The 21,680-nt window shown below is 37.4% G+C and overlaps 1 protein-coding gene across 2 annotated transcripts in view; it reads left to right on the top strand.

Moving 5' to 3' along the window:
* LOC149228258 (uncharacterized) overlaps nt 1-21,680 on the top strand; it is a 203,153-nt gene that overhangs the window by 75,510 nt on the left and 105,963 nt on the right. For both annotated transcript variants that reach the window (XM_089378126.1, XM_089378125.1), the window contains exon 9: nt 4,308-4,379. In XM_089378126.1, the coding sequence (XP_089234252.1) occupies nt 4,308-4,379 (72 nt within the window). The remainder of the gene's footprint in view (nt 1-4,307; nt 4,380-21,680) is intronic.

The raw sequence follows: 21,680 nt of genomic DNA, 5'->3' as shown, positions 1-21,680 counted from the left end.
AACAATTGTCCATTCTGTTTCCCCTAGCTTGTAATTGCTTCCGGATGGCAGAGATGGACAAGATTGATTTTCATGGCCATTTCCCATACATGGCTTGCACCTTTTCTCTTTTTGGGATGGAGAAGAAACCACATTATGTATCCCTCTTTATATGGGCCCAAATATGCCTTCTGATCAATACAGGTTAGGAGGATTGCCTTCCTCTTGTTTGATTAGATCGGAGCCAGCTGGTTCCTTAGGTGGGTCATTCTTCAACATATTTGAACCTATGTTGCAGGAACATTGCCCCTAGGTCCGTTTCAGCTAGGAAACGAAACGGAAATGCGTACTGTACGGCCTGGAAACGTGGCCAGTACGTGGAAATGAGTTTCCAGGCCATACGACAGAGTTTCCACTTCATATTGTGATTTTTCTTTTATTTTTATTTATTTTTTGTTTTTTTCAGTTCTAATTTTTAATTGGGCGAATAAAATATCTTGTGGATGCTTCTAGATGCCTCTCTCAAGTTATAAAAAGACTCTCGCCTCATTCCCTCATCACACAATTGAGCAAGTCATTTTTCTTGGAGACGGACGATTTTAGCAAAGGAGAAAAGAGAAAGAGAGCAGTGGTCTTTTGTCTTTATAGTTCTTGCAGCCTCATAGTCTTTATTGTACTTGCAGCCTCATATATATAATAAAGGCTGATTTTGAGATTTGGATATATAATAAAGGTTGATTTTGGATATTCCAATATTGCTATTTTCATTATGTGATCATTCATGAGTAAATGTGATGTAAATTTAATCATAATTTTTAAACTTTAAATGTAATAAATTATAATGTATCATGTATGCTTTATGATTGCACATAACATTTCTTAAATGTCCTAAATTCTAATATATATATATATATATTGCATTTCCCCGTTTCCAAAATTTGGGGGGGTCACGTTTCGTACCCGTGCCCGTTTTGGAAACTCGTACCCATTTTCCCGTTTCGTGCAACTTAGATCTGAACCTATGGGATCCTTATGGGGATCATTCTTGATGGGGTCTATGCCACCTTTGAATCATTCCATGAGTATTTTTGGGGATTATAGGGCCCTTTTGCTGTGTGGGTTGCTGCAACATGGCCATGCTTGAAGGATGCTCAACTTCAACAAGTAATTGCTTGGAATCTAATTGTCGAATCCATCAACTTCGTTTGCAATCTATTATGAGATTTGTAGAAGACCAATCTGCATATATGCTTTGCCAGAAATCCTGGCAACAGAGATTCTGGAAGGTCTTGTCATTTCAGGGGCAAGGAAGATAAACTTCTCAAAAGAGTTTACGATGGCTTGTAGGGATTTGGCTTTCCTCACCATAACCGACCAATCTAAACATCTCCTATTCTTCAACACCTAGTAAACACCCATGCCAACTGCATCTTTGCTATTTTTATCAACAATCTGACAAATATTGTTGCTAAAAATAATGTCCAAATGAGGGTCATGTTTCATAAACTTACCTATATAGAGAAGGTTCTTCTCCAATTGAGGAATGAAGAAAACATTTAGGAACAGCAGTTATTTATCTTGCATTTTTATCTTCTCATTTCCTTTTCCTGCAATTGTGTATTCTTCACCACCATAAAAAATGATGCAACCAGAACGTGGCTTATTTGCTACAAAATTGAGACAGCAAACTTGTTTGTTAGTGAAATGTTGTGATTCACTAGAATCAATATAAGAATCTGCTTTGTTGACATTGGCCTCTTTATTCCTAGCCACAAAACAGAAAATTCCTCTTCGTCTTTATTCTAATCGATATTGGTCCACTTCTCAGTTTGATTTCTGGAACAGGTCCTGTGATTGTTCTTTTTGTGCCACTATATTTTTCTACACACTTTGGCTCTTGGGGCTTGTATTTCAACAATAAAAACATTAAATAATATTTCTCAGCTTTTGATTACTTTAAGATGCGTTGCTGCATCTATATGCTTTTTAGGTTTTCTTTCTTCCATTGAACTTCGCTGCCAAGGCCGCCTTTGAAGATTCGTTCCCTAGGTGCCACCATACAAACTGCTTTTTCCACCATGGAGAATTTTAGGGGCTAATATTCGTAGGTGGGCTAATTTTCCATGATTTTTCCAAAAAAAAGATTCACTAATTTCGATTTTTTCTAAAAATGATTCACCCAAATTTTACAATATAAAATTATCTTAACTTAAAAATCACCAACATTATATAGAGACTATATATAAAATCATTATAAGTTTGAATAATTTTACAAACATATCAATAAACATTTTATAGTTTGCAATGTGCATATTAGGGACTAGGGAGATTCGCCAATGTTTTTAAACTTCAAATTAATTTTCCATCCTTAAAATTTTCCCTGTTTTCCACCTGTCCTTTTGCAAGATTTTGCTGTTCAAAGTAATTATTATTAGATCCTGTTCTTCCTTTTTATCCATTGATTCCAACTTTTCTCTTATATGCTTGATTATTAACAAATGATCTCGAGGATAGTCATGCTCCATTTTTAACGTGAACAACATATTATTATGGAGAACACTTACATGTGTCTGATGTTTGATTCATGTGGCCTCCAGTTTTTGAATTCATCATGTCCAGATTTTGACTTTAGGAAGTATTTCACTGGTGACTGAGAGCATGATTCCTTTCCCAACACAATTTTGTCAGGGAACTTTATTTTTTTACATGTAATGATGCTCTCCACCCTCCAACCCATAGGCAAGGGTGAGATATTCCTCATGGCTTACAAAGAACTTCAACCATAATTGTCTCACTAAGAGCGAACATATCACTAGTGGTATTTGCACCTGGGTGGGGAGGATAAGAATTCTTCCTCTCAACCACCTGTGCTAGACCTGTTGGACTGCAAACATTATATTTTTCTGAGTCTTAAAATGTTTTCCATTAAATTTTTGATTACCCTCCAACATGATATGGTGGTCACGATTGGACACATCAAATTGCTATTAGAACATGGTGTTTGACAGCTATAGCACTGCCCCACACACCAATGTAATGAGGTACAGGCTACAGCACTATTGTACTGTTTTCAATAATAACCCTACTGCTGTAAATAATAAATATTTCAGCAAATTCTTCATCTATCAAAAAAATCAGCAAACACTTAAGATACCCAGAAATTCTCTTTGGAAATCCCTTCTCATAAATAACACACGAATCAGGCTTAACAACTAATTTTCAATATTTGTTGGCTTTTAACCATGTCGGTTGAACCGCCAGTCTTTGCTGTGTATGTTGGTTTCCAATGAATATATGTTGGCCATATAAGAATGCATGATAGGTTGGTCCCTTCCTCATTGACACATGGCTGCAAAAGCTCTTTATTCATATCCGAAGCAAATTGGATACAAAAACTCTGTAACTGTGCAGGCTACTATTTATGTGGCTCCCACAAACACTTCTGTGAAGCAGTATGCACACAAGCCTCTGACACCCTGCAATCCTCTGTGATGAGCCCTCTACACATTGAACACACTCTGACGCGCTCTTCACTCCCTGAAATACGTACGGATGATTTTGTTCCACTCTTCTGTTCCATACAACTGCGATTCTATTTCACATGTTATGAGGTCTAGTATCTCCTACAGGCTACAGCACGGCTTAACACAGTCTACACCAATAATCTTTGCTCTCTTCACCAATCACGAATTCTTTAAACTTTTGCCATTTATATGAATTCACCGTTAAATAGTCACTCAAAAAGGTGATTCTATGTTGGCATTAATGCACTTGTATTATATTGTTTAGTTGGCTTGTCTCTCCTTTCTCACTGGTATCTTTACAGTTCCTCAGTCATTGCTTGGTCTCTTTTACATTGGACGTACGAGAGAGAGAGGGAGGCATTGAATGTAGGAGAGAGGGGGGGGGGTTTGGGGGGGGGGGGTTATGTCTCTCCTTTCTCATAACACATTTTTCATTTATTACTAAAGTACTCATTCATAACTTAGTGTACTAATATTATGTTAATATAATGTAAATCATTACTTAGTGTACTAATATAACGTTAATACAATGTAAATAGATAATGGTGTGAAATAAAATGCTAAACGATCATTAAATAATTATTTCTGTCAACATTAAGAGCTTTTGTGTTATATTTTTCACCATTTCTATTGCTACGGTGTGTGGGTAACTTCATTACCTGTTTTGTTCTCATGTCTGAGTATACTGTTTTGAGCTTGTTACTGCAATAGGAATCTTCATCAAATGCAAAACGTTTTACGCAAAGGATTTATTTGCCAGGTTGAATGCTTTAACTTATGTGCATGTATCAATTTGGTTGGCAGGAACACACCAGTGCAACTGAACCTTCTTCTCCAACAATTGTTGGACCTAAAGTTCTCTCTAACAAAAATGCGGTAAGTTCATTTCATCTTATGCTTATTTCCTTTCTTTCTTGAAGTAGTGTCTGCCTTTGTGATACTCTTAAACAAATATTGAAGTAAGTTGCTCCTAATTCAATAAGTAGAGTTGATTATCATGGCTGGGTTGATTCTGGTTTGGGCCCAACTATTTTATATGCACTTGTTTTTTCATTCTAGTAAGAGTTCCTTTTAACATAGGAGTTTTCATTTGATTTACATATCTGACTAATCTATCATTGAATGCTCACTCATGTGACCTGAATATGTCACATTTTGTGATGTGATAGCTGACTCCAAAACTCCACAGATCTACTCACCCAAGTAGCAATGAATTTCCTCCCTAGGGTGGCACTCAGAGTCCATTGAAAGGAGGGTAAGCTCTCGCCTTGGAAAGCTCTATATTAAGGAGCACTTGTGACTCCGCTAAACAACTTGAGCAACAAAGAAAATAGATGAGTTGACAAAAGATCCCAATAGCTGCTATGCTTCTTCTATTTATAATTTTGGACTTGCCTCCTCATTTGGGTCCCTCCATCCAACATTTTGACCTCCTTCCTTGACAATTCAACTTTTCTCTCCAAGGGTACGTTTTTCATGTGGGTGTGGCCCCCACATTCCACTAGCAAAAGTATTTTGACCCCCTTCTCCTAAGTCTCATCTCCAAAAATTCATGGGTTCCCCACCATGGCCAAAAATGCAAAATTGTGAAATTGACTATAGCAAAATTATAGGCACACTAGCCCTTCATAGACTGTGGGGAAAGGATGTTTGGGCTTTGAGATTTCTTTATGGTTTTTGATTTTGCAGGAGGGTTTCAGTGAATATTTATTTTTCGAAAATATACTCATCCATTGTTATTTATCCAAAAATTATTTTCTCCAAAAATTTTAAATTTTGTAAATATTGTACATTTGTAAATAATTTGTAACCTATTTGTTTTGCAGCAATTGGGTTTTATTATTTTTGGGGTTTTAAATTTTTGTATATATATTTGGGGTTTGGCATTTTTTGATTCATTTGTGCAGGTGTATTTCAAGTTGCTCAAGAAGGTTTTTTGCTAGGTTTTTTGTGGCAGATCCAGGCCTAAGAAGGCAAGATCTAGCCTCCATTCAGTCTTCAGCAATTTTGCAGCAAATCTGTGGTGAAATTTTTGTTTGCGGGGTTTGTATTTTTTTTAGGTCGTAAGGCCTAGCCGTCCAGCCCTTCTAGCCCTAGCTGTGAGCCAGAAAGAGCTTTTTAAGCCCTCGACTTAGCCTTTAGCCTGGCAGCCTTTCTAAAGCCTTGAACCCCCTCTAGAGGCGCCGTCTAGCTCTCAAAGGGCCTCGACCCTCCTCTTTGGCCCTTGTTGTGGCCTCTTGGCCTCTCTTTCTCGCTTAGCCACAGCCCTAAAAGGGCTTTTCCATTTTCCGTTAGCCCATTTAAGGCTTCTTCATGCCCTGCATCAGCCCTATTGGGGTTGACGTCAGCCCTAAGGGTCTTGTTTGCCCTTGCTGTGTCCTCATCTTCCCCTTTTCCCTTGATCTCTGCCCTTCTTTTTCCTTTCTAGCCCCTCATTCGTCATTTCTAGCCCTAGTCTTGGGGTTTTCTACCCTTCTAGGCCTTGCCTTAGCCTTGTATTCAGCGATCTCTGATTTTTATATTGTTTTTGTGGTCTAACATTGTGGTTTTGCAGCAAATATTTGAGCTAGTTTGGTGGTTGCAGGTATCCAAACCCATTGGAGGTCAAACTAGCCCTCAACAAGGTCTCTAGGCCTCTTGGTTTGCCTCTCTTTCTTTCATCATTTTCTTTGTTTCACTACAACCATTTTGTGCAGTAATATAACTCAAATAAATCGATTAATAATAACGAAAAAATCATGTAGTGATCACTCAATTTAATTAGCTAATCATTGGAGACTAATTATCATTTGTAATCTGAGCATATTAACTCTGATCTATAATGTCCAAGCAGTCCTATAATCAAGTAAATATCATTGGAAGTTGAATGCATTGATTTTCTAGCTTATCTTGGGCATCTTGCATCATTTATTGACTGCTGATATAAAATTATAGACCTCTAAAACAAGGTTGCAGCAATAATAAAACACATATAGCTCTCTAAAATTGGCTAATGGGCTCTTGTAATTCATAATTATTTATGGTTGAAGTGATTCTGGACTTGAAATTTGGATATTGACACCTATTTGCACTCTTACATCCTCACACACAAGTGCTCTAATCAAGTTGATAAAGTGTTTAATAAGTTTGGCTAATTGCTATAAGTGACATTGTGATCTCATTATTGTTGGATAAGTAGATACGTTGCTCATTGGTGAATTGGATATCTCTTGTGGATCTCATGATCAAGTTTAATCATAAGTGTGATAAGAGAATTTAATTGTGTATCTTGGCATATTGGTTATTCATCGACTATAATATTGAAGTTTCTAACTGTATCAAAGTAGCATGGATCTTGTCTTTTAGGCAATTCTCTATTGATATTACTTGTCACATTTTCTGGCACCATAAAGTTTAAACTTTTCCTCTTGTGGTTGAGGTTGTTTGTTGTTTAAGTATTTCGTTGTTGAAGATCGTTGTAATTGGGTACTTAAATAATCAAATAATCTCACCTTAAGAGCACCCACTCTTTGCACTTGCATTTTAGGATTAGCCCCCCACATTAATTAATTAACTGCCAAGCATAAGCTTGGTCGATAGAAATATAGGTCCACCTTTCTCATCTAGATTGAGAAGTCTAGAAACTCTTTAGTGGTTAACATGGTGACCTTGCAGTCATCACAATCACAGTCTCTGGAGCGCCAAAGACATCAGTTGGTTAGAACCTAAGGAGAGGTATCATTAACCAAGCCTTTGCTTGCTTCCCCTTGGCCTCTCTCTCACAACCTATTCTAGATACTAGCTTCAAAACAGTTAAGAAGAAGGACACACTTAGAATAGATATCTAACTAAAATAAACCAAGATTTGCATCTCACCTAGATTGTAGGAATTGCATTTCATATAGGATAGTGGAGCATCCTCAAGCCACAACTGTTCATCTAGTGATTTGGTAATCAATTTGTCTTAAGCTAGTGATTGACTCCATTCAAGGCATTGATCTTCATAATAAATCTAATAAAATCATTTAACTTGCTAATTTAGCCAAGTTGCTAGGCCATTTAGTTGTGTCTCCCGGATTTGCTGGTTGCCAACAAATCTTCCATCTTCACATTTCATAGGGACTATCCCCCCATAGTTTGTTGTGGGGAGACAACAAGAATGGAGAGGGCATGGATCAGAGTGACAACCCCCACCCTGAGCGTTGTTGTATCTTGCCTGTACAGTTTGGGCGACAATATGAATAAACCCATAGGAACCAGGGTGATGACCATAAATAAGAGGTGGAGCTCATGCTCGGCTTTTGCCCACGTGCTAAATCTATAAGTCCTGACCATTTTTGCATTTTGTGGTACATTTCCTGTTGAGAGTGGCCAAATTATGCTTTTTCTTTTCTTTTTAGTTGCACCAACCTCCGGGGCATCGTTCCATACTCGACCCAAAGTGTGGACAAGGGAGGATGAGGCTAACCCTATGTGGACCCATATGGGAAAAGTGATGAATGGGGTTAAAATGAGCGGAGGGGAGTGATATATATAGTGTCGGGAAACGGGGCCATGCAACCAAAATTGGTCAGAGGAGACAAGAGTACAGACCTAGCTCACTCTTTTTGTTGAATCCCCCCACCAATCCATGCCCAAAAGTGTCCATGATGAGTAAGCAAAATCACTCAACTACACCAATGAAAAGCCATACCTTCAGGGTTCGAAGGCCCACCTTCAAACATACGATCATAATAGATGAGTGAGGGACCACATGGATGGCTCAGGTGGTGGAGATAACGACACATCGAGCTATCTAGTGGTTGCAAGGGGCTGTTGGCTGCTGATTGAGGACCATCTAGGAGAAAACTTTCTCGTATGCATACTACCCACAGGTAGTGGGTAACATCTGGCTCCAACTGGAACATGAGTTGTCAGATGGGTGTATGATCGTACTCGAACGAGAGATCATGAGAACACCAACAATCTCTCAGGACTGCAGACTTGTTACCTGCACATATCAAAGATCAAGCACACGGGGCAACATGTTTTTGTGGTGTCTTGTGATCACCCATACTTAGTATTAGACCATAAAATCAACAAGAAAAATAAAATTATTCTAAATGCAAATTTAATCTAAATGATGACAATATCATATGATGTTAATTCTAATGAGAAAAATGAGCATGCAATGCATCCTACCCTAACATGCATATGATACAATGTCAAGTGTCAAGGAAAGGGGTGATACGACTCAACTTGATCGGTTGCAACCAAAGTTCGTCGTTAAGTTTCGTAATGTAGTAATAATCTTCTCCAACCTTCCATGAATATTGACAGACACATGATTTTTATGTACCAAGTCCACATCCCCAACCTTATATTCTCTTTTGGGTTTCCATTTCTTGTTTGTCTTGTGATTTGTTTTTTTAAGAATACGAACTTCTTGTGAAGGAGGTATGGGAGAAGGTTTCTCAATCTCAGGCATCTTATCATAAGTGATTGGCTTAGGCTTGACCACATGAGTAGGGTAGGCCGATTCTCTGGAAAGAATGAAAGGAGTCCCATCAAATTGTGGAATGGTGACGTATGATAAGTCCATTTGAAGTGGACCACCAACAGTGGCTCCCCACTTCCTTGATACAACATCCCCCAAACATCGGGAATATATATGACCATAACATCTGTAACGAATGATATATCAGGATTCATAACTAAAGAAACCTTAAGATCCTTTATGAGGTCTCTACTTCAATTGGTTGAGAATGGCTCATGCCTTGGGTTCAGATCGAGAAGTTGGATATTTTGTAATGCTACGGGTAAGTCTTCCTCTTCAAAGCCCAATGTTTTCTTAGCTTGCCATCTTTGTCGTGGAAGCTTCATAATCTCCTTTAATGGAACTTGTACGATCATCTTCCCTATAATAGTCTCTAAATCGAACCTAATCTCGACCTCTTTATCCTTATCATTTTGGTGGGTTCCCTCTTTTGAGGATTTTTTTGGGATTGACTTTCTTTGGGGGATCCTTCTTAGGGGGATCTGTAAGGAGAGGTTGTTTGTGAGGAGCCTGCTTAGGAATAAATTCATTCTTGTGGGGTTTTCATTGTTGTTCTTTCGTGAATATTGGACCCCTTTAAATCCTCCACTATCATCGATGTTGAGGATTGGCTCCCTTTTCTCTTTTTTAATAGTCACCTCACTTATAGGAGGATGAGTATATGAACCACCTAGCAAAATGTTAAAGGCTTTAGATTCTACTATATTAGCCTGCTCGTTAATTTCTTCATCTTGACTCTCACCTTCATCACTTTGCTAATCCTCAGAGGATGAGACTTGCTCCACAACATTTGTTTGAGCCAGTGTTGGGGACTTGAGATGAGCTTGGTATTTCTTCATCATTTTGCTTCCTAGGGAAAGACTTGCGTTTAGGGATATAATTTTATTTTTGGGCCCTTTCCAAGGTGGTGAGCTTGTTCATGTAGAGTCTATCTCATGAGTTCATTTCCTCATTTAGCTTATTGAATTTCTTAAGGAGCACTAAAATGGTCTCTTCGGTTTGGTCTTTAGATTTTCCCTTTTTGACTTCAATCTTAGCTATAGGGTGTTCATCTACATCCATTTTGGAAATTCGTAGGTTTTGTTCAACTTCCATGACTACCTCTTTAGTCTCATCCAAGGTCGTAGGTTTCTTATCACTTAATGCATACGTTAGATGACCACCCACAACTTTGATAAATTTGTCAAGTATACTAGCATCAGTGGGTCTCAAGTGGTCAGGGAAATCCCTAATTACGTTATCAAATTTTTGAATAAATTCTTTGATGTCCTCCCTTCCCCTGCTTATTTGGTAAAATTTCTCAATGTTGAAAGTTCCTTGAACATCACATGACCATCTTCCCATGAACATATCCTCAAATTGGTTAGAGTTATCTATGCATCTTGGGGGAAGACTAAGGTACCACACCCTTGCTTGCCGTTCAAAAGATAAGGCAAATATCATCATGATCTTGTCTTCGTCAAATACTAACCTAGGAGAAATGTTCCAATAGAATTCTTCAACATGGTCACATGCGCTTATGGTAGCATCACCTGTGAACATGGGTAGCCAATTATTGTATTTCTTAGGTAAAGACTAGGGATTGTTACTCACGTTCAGAGGGGCAAAGAGACTAACCAAACGCCTTTTACTTCGTGTCATTTTTGGTTGGTCTTGGTTTAGGTCAGTGCTAGAATTTGTTGCCATCTTTGGGGTAGGATCACTGACCTCTTCAAATTCAGGGAGGGGCATTTCTAACAGGTGATGGAGTTTGTTCTCCCCTTCTTCGAGCGACCTTAGTTAAAGGAGGAATGTTGTCACCTTCAAGCAAATTAGGGGATTGGACAATGAATGGAGTCGCCAGAGGAATATTTTAAATGTCGTTTATGAATCATTTCCTCAATGATTCACTAGGGAGGTAGACCTGCTTCCTCCTCGACAATGACGCCAAAATGTTATCGCTCAAACTAGCAGGTGTCCTAAGAGAGGATCCTATAGAACAACTACTAGGTGAAGGGGCAACAATGGAGCGTGTTGTCGCACAAAATGTCTAGGCACTGCGATAAACGCTCAGAGTAAGGGCTGTTACTCTAATCCTTATTCACTCCGTTTAGACTCTCGCCTAGACAAGTCAAGGGGGGTAGTCCCCAGGGTGAATGAGTGAGGATAGCTTGTGAAACACAGGCTCTAGGAGACTTAAGGATGGATAACTTGATTAATGTAAATGAGTTCTGGTTAACTGAAATAAATAGAGCAAACATTAAGACAATCAAGGCACAACCACAAGATAGAAATGATTATAGACCAGTGCCTTTATACTCAATTAACCATAGACTAGGTAAAAACAAGTTACCAAGAGCAATTTATAAATGTGACAAATTGCGACGATCATGAACGATCAAATGTGAATGCTTAAAACTTTATCATGTTAGAGATTCCATATTTAAAATAATTTTCATTAAGAACTCATCCAAAACAATTTTCCAATAGGGAATATAAATTTTTAAAACATTGATTGCACTTGCCAATAGAGAAATCACTTACCACGAAAGGACACCAAGGAACTTTAGATGAACAATTTAATTATTCCTTAGGAAATTAATTTAATGTGGTAAAATGAAGAGATTAAATTTTTAATGTGACAAAAGTAAATTAAAAGGGTTAATAAATCGAAATTTTAATGGGCCATGGGCCACATTAAAATTTTTAATGTATTAGTGCAAATCCTCTTTTAATTTAACTCTTTAGTAATCTCAAGTCACAAAAATGAAGATTTTTTAGATTTTTTAATTTTAGAAATTTTTTATGAAAATAAAAATCAAAACAACAAAAATTTTAAAATGAAAACAAAACAAAAAATTAAAAAAATAGGGAAAAGAAATTAAAAATGAAACTTAACCGAAAAAAGACTCAAAATAAAAGGAGCTCAATTGAAGCCCAAAACTACAATAAAAATAAAAAAAATAAGATCAAAACCTAGCTCATAACCAACAAAGAAAAAAAATAAAAATTAAAAAAGGAAAATGAAATCGAATTTATCTAACCCTAACGCATTCATAAAATACAAATAGATGAAAGAAAAGTTGAAAGGTTTGAGTCTTTCGCTGTGCCTGCAGGTCGACGAAAGGTAGGAACGATAGCGGAGAGCGAAGGAATGAGGGTCGATGGAGATGCACGCAAGTTTGAATATCGCGGGAAGAGAAGGAAGAGAGAACGCAGGGCGGAGAGGGATGGAAGGAGAATGAGTGAAGGAAAAGACAATGCGCAAGCAAATGAGGATGCAGAGACAACAATGTATGAGAGAAGCGAGGCGAAATGCTGGAGAACGAGGGTAGCAATGCGGAGGAGGGCAGCAGTCGAATGGAGCTGCAGGTTTCGAAGGAGGGAGCGCTGCATGTAGATGGCAGCAAAGGGTGACGGGAAAGGTTTGGAAGGATAGGACGGATATGGGGGATATGACTGGAAACACGAAGGAGAAAAAGGATTGTGGGTTTGAGGAAACGCAGAGAAGGAGGGTTCGAAGACAGAAAAGCGTATGGTGTTTGTTTGCAGAAATGGAGGAAAACACAGCAGCAAGGAGAAGACATGGACATGGAGCGTGAGGGTTTTGCAGACTTAATGGAGCGGGCCTTCCTAAAAAAAATCGATTTTTTTTGCAGTAAGAACAAAGAAGAAGAACCCAGGGAACATTTCTAGGCAGCCAATGGTAGCCTCAAGAAACCCAAAATATACCCAGAAAATTGAATTCTGCGTCAATATATTTTTTATGCTTCAGATTTATCAATGAAACCCTTGTGAAAAATTTCCAAATTAAAAAAAAAGAAATTAAACCCTTGGACTGCAAAATGCATGAATAATATCCCTGGAAAATTATGTTGATAAACTCCCAGAGATCCAGATCTCACCCTCCAGGTCCTAGATCTGTACTTTACACGGATTTCTTCCTCAGATCTGTAGGTGCACGACAACAAGAAAACACCCAAATGATATATACAATGATAAAAACTAAAACCCAGAAAAATCCAAGTCATAAAATCAAAAATAATTACAGATCTATGCACAAGAATGGTAGATCTATAAGATCTGAAGAGTATGAGTCCAACTCCGCTCCCAGATTTGATAATCTAAGGCTCTCAACAGCCCGATCTATCGATTTCCCACATAAAAATTAAATTTTTTAAATTTTAAGGAGGTGCTAACTCGAAACCCTTCATGCATCACCAACAAAATTTTTTATGATAAGCCCGAGATTAATTTTACTGGGCTCTTCAGAAAACATGGATCGAGAGTTGGCTGGTCCAACTGAAAATTTCCCCTAACGCCCGAGGATCTAAAATCAAGATTTTCCTGCAAAACTCAATCCAGCCATTAAAAATAGATCGAGAAAACAATAATAAAACCTAGACAATAGAGATACTTGCTATTACGTTCAAAATTTAGATTATTATTCAAATAACTAAGCAAGATACCTGTACTCAAATTACTCTTTAGAAGCTATCATCAATGGCTTTAGAAAAAAATTATGCATGAAAACAACACATCTTACAGTATTCCCATGAAGAGTAACACCAACAAAACTTAACCCCAAAGTATTTCTTAATTATCCAGGAAAAAGATTACACAAGAGCTTTTCACTAAGCACACGACTCAAAGGTCGGATAGATCAACTGACAAATGACTTCCTATTTAAAGATAAATCCTCCAACGGCTAGTTCGAGTGATCCTTGTCAAAGCAATCTCAACTGTTGATGAAGATTAAAATTCTTTTTAATCTCATCCGTTGAAATATTTAAATATTTGGGGATCTCATCCGTCGAAATATTTAAATATTTGGGGAAATTCGAAATTTTCAATTAAATGCATTTTAATTAACTCAAAAATTAAATTTTTGAGTTAATTGACCAAAAAAATTGACTTTGACTTAACCCCAAGGATCAAAGGTTTAAAGTTGATCAAAATAATTAGTTTACCTTAGTCCCTGGGCCTCTTAAAATTTAATTTTTAAGGACCGACGAATTTTGCCTTTGGAGAATTTAAATTTACCTAGGACCTAGAATTAATTAAATTTCTGGCTTAGGATTTTAATTAATTTTTGGCCAAAAAATTTGATTAATTAAGCTATGAGGGGATAAATTATTTTTCCAAACCTCAAGACACTTTACATCGTGATTTTCATATGTTTTACATTTCAAGGGGCAAAACCCATTTGTAATAGACCCTCACAGACTACCCATTTATGCGACACACATATAATCCAACAGACCAAGTGATTTGTAATAAAATAACCTAACCAAATAGTTAGGATTATTCCCAAATCACTTTTGCATGGACTTTATTTAGAACACTAGGACTCGCTTAAGATCCCAGTGACAAAATCCATTCCGGCTTTGGGGTTAAGACTGAAGGAAAACTTTGCCGACCATTCGAGGACGGATTGGTGAGAAAAAATCTCCTAGAATGTAGATCGTCACTAGAAAAGTAGGTTCACCTAGGCAATTACATACATGACACAAATCTGTTGAGATTATTTACATCATATACATGCATAATGGGTTTACATTATAACATGATGATCAAACTGATGATGATAGCTGAACGACACAGACACATTGATGAAGCGCTATCCCTTTTGCGAAAAAAGGGGGTGTACTGCTATGGGTCGTTGACACGAAGTGGTCAACGTCTGGCTCTACTTGGGGACACGTTGCTGCATTAGAGGAATGTGAGAATCCAAAATCTGCATCCACCCAACACACAATATGACATAAGTAGCGTCCATCCAAAAAATCATCATATAACATTAAGCACAGGAAAGATATAAGCTCTTCATTTATTAACTATCCTAACAACATGAAAAACATCTATCTAACTACAAAATGAAATACTGAAATAACAAGGTATAAGGTTATAAATACAATACAAAGATGCCCCATGGCATCAGATGCATTGAATATAGTGCATGCTGAGCATTTGCCTACTTTCAGGCAAATCTGTTGGTTGTTTCTTAGATGTGCCATGTCCAATGTCGCACACGGTAGGACTTTTTCCTATCCGAAAATCAAGTTGCTCGCGGCCATCAGATGGATCAAACCACTTTCTCATTCTCTTTCTCTTGTGCTTTTTCTTTGTGGCAGGCTGTGACATTGATGATGATGCGGTCGACGTACTACTTCCTTCTTGATCCGAAAAATGCTCGTATGGAAAATTTGGAATGTTCAAGACTTTTGTGACCTGCGCTTCTTTATGAACCTGATCTGTTATGATTGGTGGATAACCATGTAAGCATCAACCTGGTTCTTATCAATTTTCATTTTATCCGAGTCACCTTCAATTAGCCATGTTTCAATGGAACAAATGACCTCCTCATAATAAGATGGAGCTTGCTGCAGTAGACATGGAGGCTTATGATCTGTTGATGTTTCTTTGTTTCTTTCATCCTCTGACTGATGCTGAAATTTTTGTACCTGTATCTTTTCCATTGTTATGGCATCCATCTAGAGTGTTCAACCTTCATAGCACTGATTTCCTTGGCATGGTCTTCCTCCATGGTCAATAACCTATTCTGAAGACATATCTGACCAACTTCCATGTCCTTTCTAATTTTATCATTCTTTGCTTTCATGCCCATAAAGCAGTTTTGCCTATAGTTTATCTCTTTCTTATGATTTGTTTGCATGGTAGCTAATTGATTATTATAATTGAATCTCATGATGGTCATTTCTTCATCCATGGTTGACAATATGTTCTGAATTGAACTTATTTCTTCTAGATTAACTTGTTTCCATGGCAGTCACTTGATTTGAATGATTAAATTCCATGATCATCATCTTTTCCTCTAGGGCTAATAACTTGCTTTGCATAGAATTTATTTTCCTAGCATGATCAAGTGTTAATGTTGCTTGATTGAGTTCCATATCTTTAATAAGTTAAGCCTGATTAACGTCTGCATTCTTGCTTACTTGAGTCTGATTTAACTGCATGTCTTTAACCATTTGAATTAACTCCTTGAAATCATTTTCAACTTCTATAGTTTTCTTTACTTCAACTTTCTCTTTGACTTTGTCTTTATGTCCATATTTATCTTCAAAAGGCACCAATTATTGATTGTAGAGAATCAAAAGTGTTATTAAGGAAATTAACATACCAATCAAAAGCATCTCTAGATAAGGTAAGAATGAAAATCTTCATCTTCACATCCTCATATTTAGAATACGAGAGACACTTGTTTATACAGAGGCTGACATTTTGAAGGTGAGCTTCGGCAGTAAAAACATTGTTACCTTGAAAAGGAGGAAATTCATTGATGGCGTCACCAAAAAAGGAGGATAGCCATGCGTAGCTCCCTGAATATTAGTAAAATCACAAGGAGCAAACAAGTCATAATCCATGATGACAGGAAAAAGATGGGCCAAATGGATATCAGAGAGAGAGATCCCTGCTCAAGAAAATCAAAACATCTACAAGAAGCGAGCTTCTAGCAGAAATTCTTGTAAGAAATGGAAGAAGTGGAGTCGCCACTTGAGCATGAATCTCTCACAAAGTTTCCAAAGGTGAAACTGAAAAGTTAGTGGATGGAGGCAGATGGATATTCAGGGAGGGCTCCTTGTCTGGGATTAAATGAATGAATAAGTGGAGTCACCACCCAAACAAGAAACCAACCAGAATGTCCAGGTGCAGAAAGTGAAGATGAGAGGATTAGATGAGAGATGACGAGAGTTAGGATGGAGAGACAAAATGACGTCATAAAAATGAGATGAAATGCCATAAAGCCAAGGTCCAATAAATTGGTCCTTGGTGGCAATGCCAAGAAGTGTTGGCTTTGCCGACTCGAATGAGAGATGAGAAATGAGAAGAATGATGAGGAAATGTCAATGAAATGCCAAGAATAAAATATCCCTGGCAACAACGCCAAAAAATGTTGTGCCGCTTGACGGGCTAATGAATGGCGGAAAAGATTAGATGATTAGAAAAATGTCCCCAGGAACAAGGACAAAAAACCTCTATCCCCGGCAATGGCGCCAAAAAATGTTGTCGCACAAAATGTCTACGCACTGCGACAACGCTTAGAGTAAGGGTTGTCACTCTAATCCTTACTCACTTTGTTTAGACTCTCTCCTAGATAAGTCAAGGGGGGTAGTCCCTAGGGTGAATGAATGAGGATAGCCTGTGAAAGACAGGCTCTGGGAGACTTAAAGATGGATAACTTGATGAATGTAAATGAGTTTTGGTTAACTGAGATAAATAGATCAAACACTAATACAATCAAAGCACAACCATAAGTTAGAAATGATTATAGACAAGTGCCTTTATACTCAATTAACCATAGACTAAGTATAAACAAGTTACCCATAGCAATTTATAAATGTGACAAATTGCGACGATCATAAACGATCAAATGCGAATGCTTAAAACTCTATCATGCATGAGATTCCAGATTTAAGATAATTTTCATTAAGAACTCAGATCCAGAACAATTTTCCAATAGGCAATATAATTTTTTAAAACATTAATTGCACTTGCCAACAGAGAAATCACTTACCACGAAAGGACACTAAGGAACTTTAGATGAACATTTTAATTATTCCTTAGGAAATTAATTTAATGTGGTAAAATGAAGAGATTAAATTTTTAATGTGACAAAAGTAAATCAAAAGGGTTAATAAATCGAAATTTTAATAGGCCATGGGCCACATTAAATTTTTTAAAGTATTAGCGCAAATCCTGTTTTAAATTTAATTCTTTAGTAATCTCAAGTCACAAAAATGAAGATTTTTTAAACTTTAGATTTTTTAATGTTTTAGATTTTTTAAGTTTAGAATTTTTTTATGAAAATAAAAATGAAAACAACGAATTTTTTTAAAATGAAAACAAAACAAAAAATAAAAAAGATAGGGAAAAGAAATTAAAAATGAAACTTAACCAAAAAAAGACTAAAAACAAAAGGAGCTCAATTGAAGCCCAAAACTAAAATAAAAAAAGAAGAAAAAAATATCAAAACCTAGCTCATAACCAACAAAGGAAAAAATAAAAATTAAAAAAGGAAAATGAAATCGAATTTATCTAACCCTAACGTAGTCATAAAATACAAATAGATGAAAGAAAAGTCGAAAGGTTTGAGTCTTTTGCTGTGCGTGCATGTCGACGGAAGGTGGGAACGACAGTAGAGAGCGAAGGAATGAGGGTCAATGGAGCTGCAAGCAGGTTTGAGGACCGCGGGAAGAGCAGGAAGGGAGAACACAGGTAGTACGCAGGGCAGAGAGGGATGGAAGGAGAATGCGTGAAGGAAAAGGCAACACGCAGGCAAATGAGGATGCGGGGACAACAACGTATGGGACAAGCGAGGGGAAACGCTGGAGAACGAGGGCAGCAATGTGGAGGAGGGCAACAGTCATATGGAGATGTGGGTTTCGAAGGAGGGAGAGTTGCACGCAGATGGCAACAAAGGGTGACGAGAAAGGTTTGGAAGGAAAGGATGGATACGGGGATACGATTGGAAACACGGAGGAGAAAAGGGGTTGTGGGTTTGAGGAAACACAGAGAAGGAGGGTTCGAAGACAACAAAGGGTATGGTGTTTGCTTGCAGAAATGGAGGAAAACGCAACAGCAAGGAGAAGACATGGACAGGGAGCATGAGGGTTTTGCAGACTTAATGGAGAATGCAGACAATAGCAAAAGGTTGTGGGCCTTCCTAAAAAAATTTTGAATTTTTTTGCAGTAAGAAGAAAAAAGAAGAACTTAGGGGGCATTTCCAGGTAGCCAACAATAGCCTCAAGAAAACCAAAATAAACTCAGAAAATCAAATTCCACGTCAATATATTTTTTATGCTTTTGATTAATTAGTGAAACCCTTGTGAAAATTTCTAGATCTAAAAAAAAAATTTAAACCCTTGGACTGCAAAATGTGTGAATAAATTATAATATCCCTGGAAAATTATGTTGATACTCCCAGAGATTCAGATCTTACCCTCCAGGGCCTAGATCTGGACTCTACACGGATTTTTTCCTTAGATTTGTAGCTGCACGACAACAAGAAAACACCCAAACGATATATACAATGATAAAAATTAAAACCCAAAAAATACCCCAGTCAGAAAACCAAAAATAATTTACAGAGCTATGCACAAGAATGGTAGATCTATCAGATCTGAGGAGTATGAGTCCAACTCCGCTCTCAGATTTGATAATCTAAGGCTCTCAACAACCAGATCTATCAATTTCCCACATAAAAATAAAATTTTTAAAATTTTAAGAAGGTGCTAACTCGAAACCCTTCGTGCATCACCAACAAAAAATCTTATGATAAGCCTGGAATTAATTTTATTGGGCTCTTCAGACAACACAGATCGGGAGTTGGCTGGTCCAACTAAAAACTTCCCCTAACGCCCAAGGATCTAAAATCAAGATTTTCCTGCAAAACTCAATCCAACCATTAAAAATAGAGCGAGAAAATAATAATAAAACTCAGACAAATAGAGATACCTGCTATTGTTAAAAATTTAGATTATTATTCAAACCCTAGTAACTGAGCAAGATACTTGTACTCAAATCACTCTTTAGAAGCTATCATCAATGGCTTTAAAAAATAATTATGTATGAAAACAACACATCTTATAGTATTCCCATGAAGAGTAACACCGACAAAACTTAACCCCAAAGTCTTTCTTTATTATTCAGAAAAAAGATTACACGAGCTTTTTGCTAAGCACACGACTCAAAGGTCGGATAGATCAAGTGACAAATGACTTCTTATTTAAAGATAAATCCTCCAACGGCTACTCCAACGGCTAGTTCGAGTGATCCTTGTCAAAACAATCTCGACCATTGATGAAGATTAAAATTCTTTTTAATCTCATCCGTCAAAATATTTAAATATTTGAGGAAATTCGAAATTTTCAATTAAATGCATTTTAATTAACTCAAAAATTAAATTTTTGAGTTAATTGACCAAAAAATTTGACTTTGACTTAACCCTAGGGATCAAAGGTTTAAAGTTTATCAAAATAATTAATTTACCTTAGTCCCTGGGCCTCTTCAAATTTAATTTTTAAGGACTGACGAATCTTGCCTTTGGAGAATTTAAATTTACCTAGGACTTAGAATTAATTAAATTGTTGGCTTAGGATTTTAGTTAATTTGTGGTCAGAAAATTTGATTAATTAACCTATGAGGGGATAAATTATTTTTCCAACCCTCAAGACACTTTACATCATGATTTTCATATGGTTTACATCTCCAGGGGGAAAACCCATTTGTAATAGACCCTCATAGACTACCCATTTATGCGACACAAATATAATCCAGCAGACCACAGGTGGGACTCTTTGCAAATCGATTCCAAACACCAAAACTCCAGAGGCAGACCATGTATTTTGTAATAAAATAACCTAATCAAATAGTTAGGATTATTCCCAAATCACTTTTACATAGACTTGATCTAGAACACTAGGACTCGCCCAAGATTCCAGTGACAAAATCCATTCCGACTTTGGGGTAAGACTGAAGGAAAACTCTGTCAACCATCCGAGAACAGATCTGTGAGACAAAAAACCTCCTAGAATGTAGATCGTCAACAGAAAAGTAGGTTTACCTAGTGAATTACATATATGACACAGATCTATTGAGATTATTTACATCATATACATGCAGAATGGGTTTACATTATAACATGATGATTAAACTGATGATGATAGCTGAACGACACAGACACATCGATCAGACGCTATCCCTTTTGCGAAAAAAGGGGGTGTATTGCTATTGGTCGTTGGCACGTAGTGGTCAACGGAGCGATAGCCCACTGTCACCTTAGCGAAGGCTCCCTGTTCTTTACAAATTTTCACCGATGGGAGGAGTTCTGGTATGAAAGGAATCACAAGAATGGATGGATCATTGATAAGATATGGGGTGATTCCTAAAGTCTATTCACAAGAGAGGCTCAACTAGATGGGTTGCTTGCTTTGAAAACAAGGTGATTGACTCTCTAAGAAGGGCTATAAGGATGCCTAGGCCGAGGGCTGGAGAATATGCCTTGTCAAGGGGCTTCTTAGGCTTAAGGATCCTTGTGAAGAAATGGATTCTATGTAATCCTTGTGGAATTTGAGTTGTAGAGTAATGGGACCACAGAGAACCCAAGTGGACCCAAAGTAGGTCAAGGTTATGGAGTTGATTAACCAAGGAGCGCCTTGACCTAATGAGGGAAGAGAATAGGATCAAAGGACTAATTTTCTTTTGAGAGTTGAATGCAATGATCCAAATGAGGACACTAACCCAAATCAACCTAGGGCAAGAATTGGTCTTGTGGCTAGGGCTTGCTATATCTCAGGATTCCATCGTCGGGTTTGCTTGAAACTTGGATGACCTCTAGAGATAACCCCAACACAATAGTGGACCAAAAATCAAGGACTTTGGCTATAATGCAATTTGATTGATGCCCTAGATGGCCTACTTGGGTTAGGCCTAGAAGGAGAAGAGAAAGGCGAGAAAACTATTCTTTAAGTGATCACCAATGGTTAGATCAATGCCTTTCCTTTGGGAGAGATGGAATCAAGGTGATGTGGATAGACTTAACCTGATCAAGTAGACCCTTGGCAACTTCACATGGCAAATTAGGGCATGAGAACAACTGCCATAAGATTTTATACTTCGATATGCAAGAATTGATGACTTATCAAGGTGTTTTCAATGAA

Source organism: Pinus tabuliformis, chromosome J, assembly GCF_031772625.1.
Source record: "Pinus tabuliformis cultivar Carrire ecotype Pingquan chromosome J, CPIR1, whole genome shotgun sequence".
Lineage (NCBI taxonomy): Eukaryota > Viridiplantae > Streptophyta > Pinopsida > Pinales > Pinaceae > Pinus > Pinus tabuliformis.
Note: the sequence above shows the minus strand (reverse complement) of the source record. Positions and strands in the feature narration are given on the sequence as shown.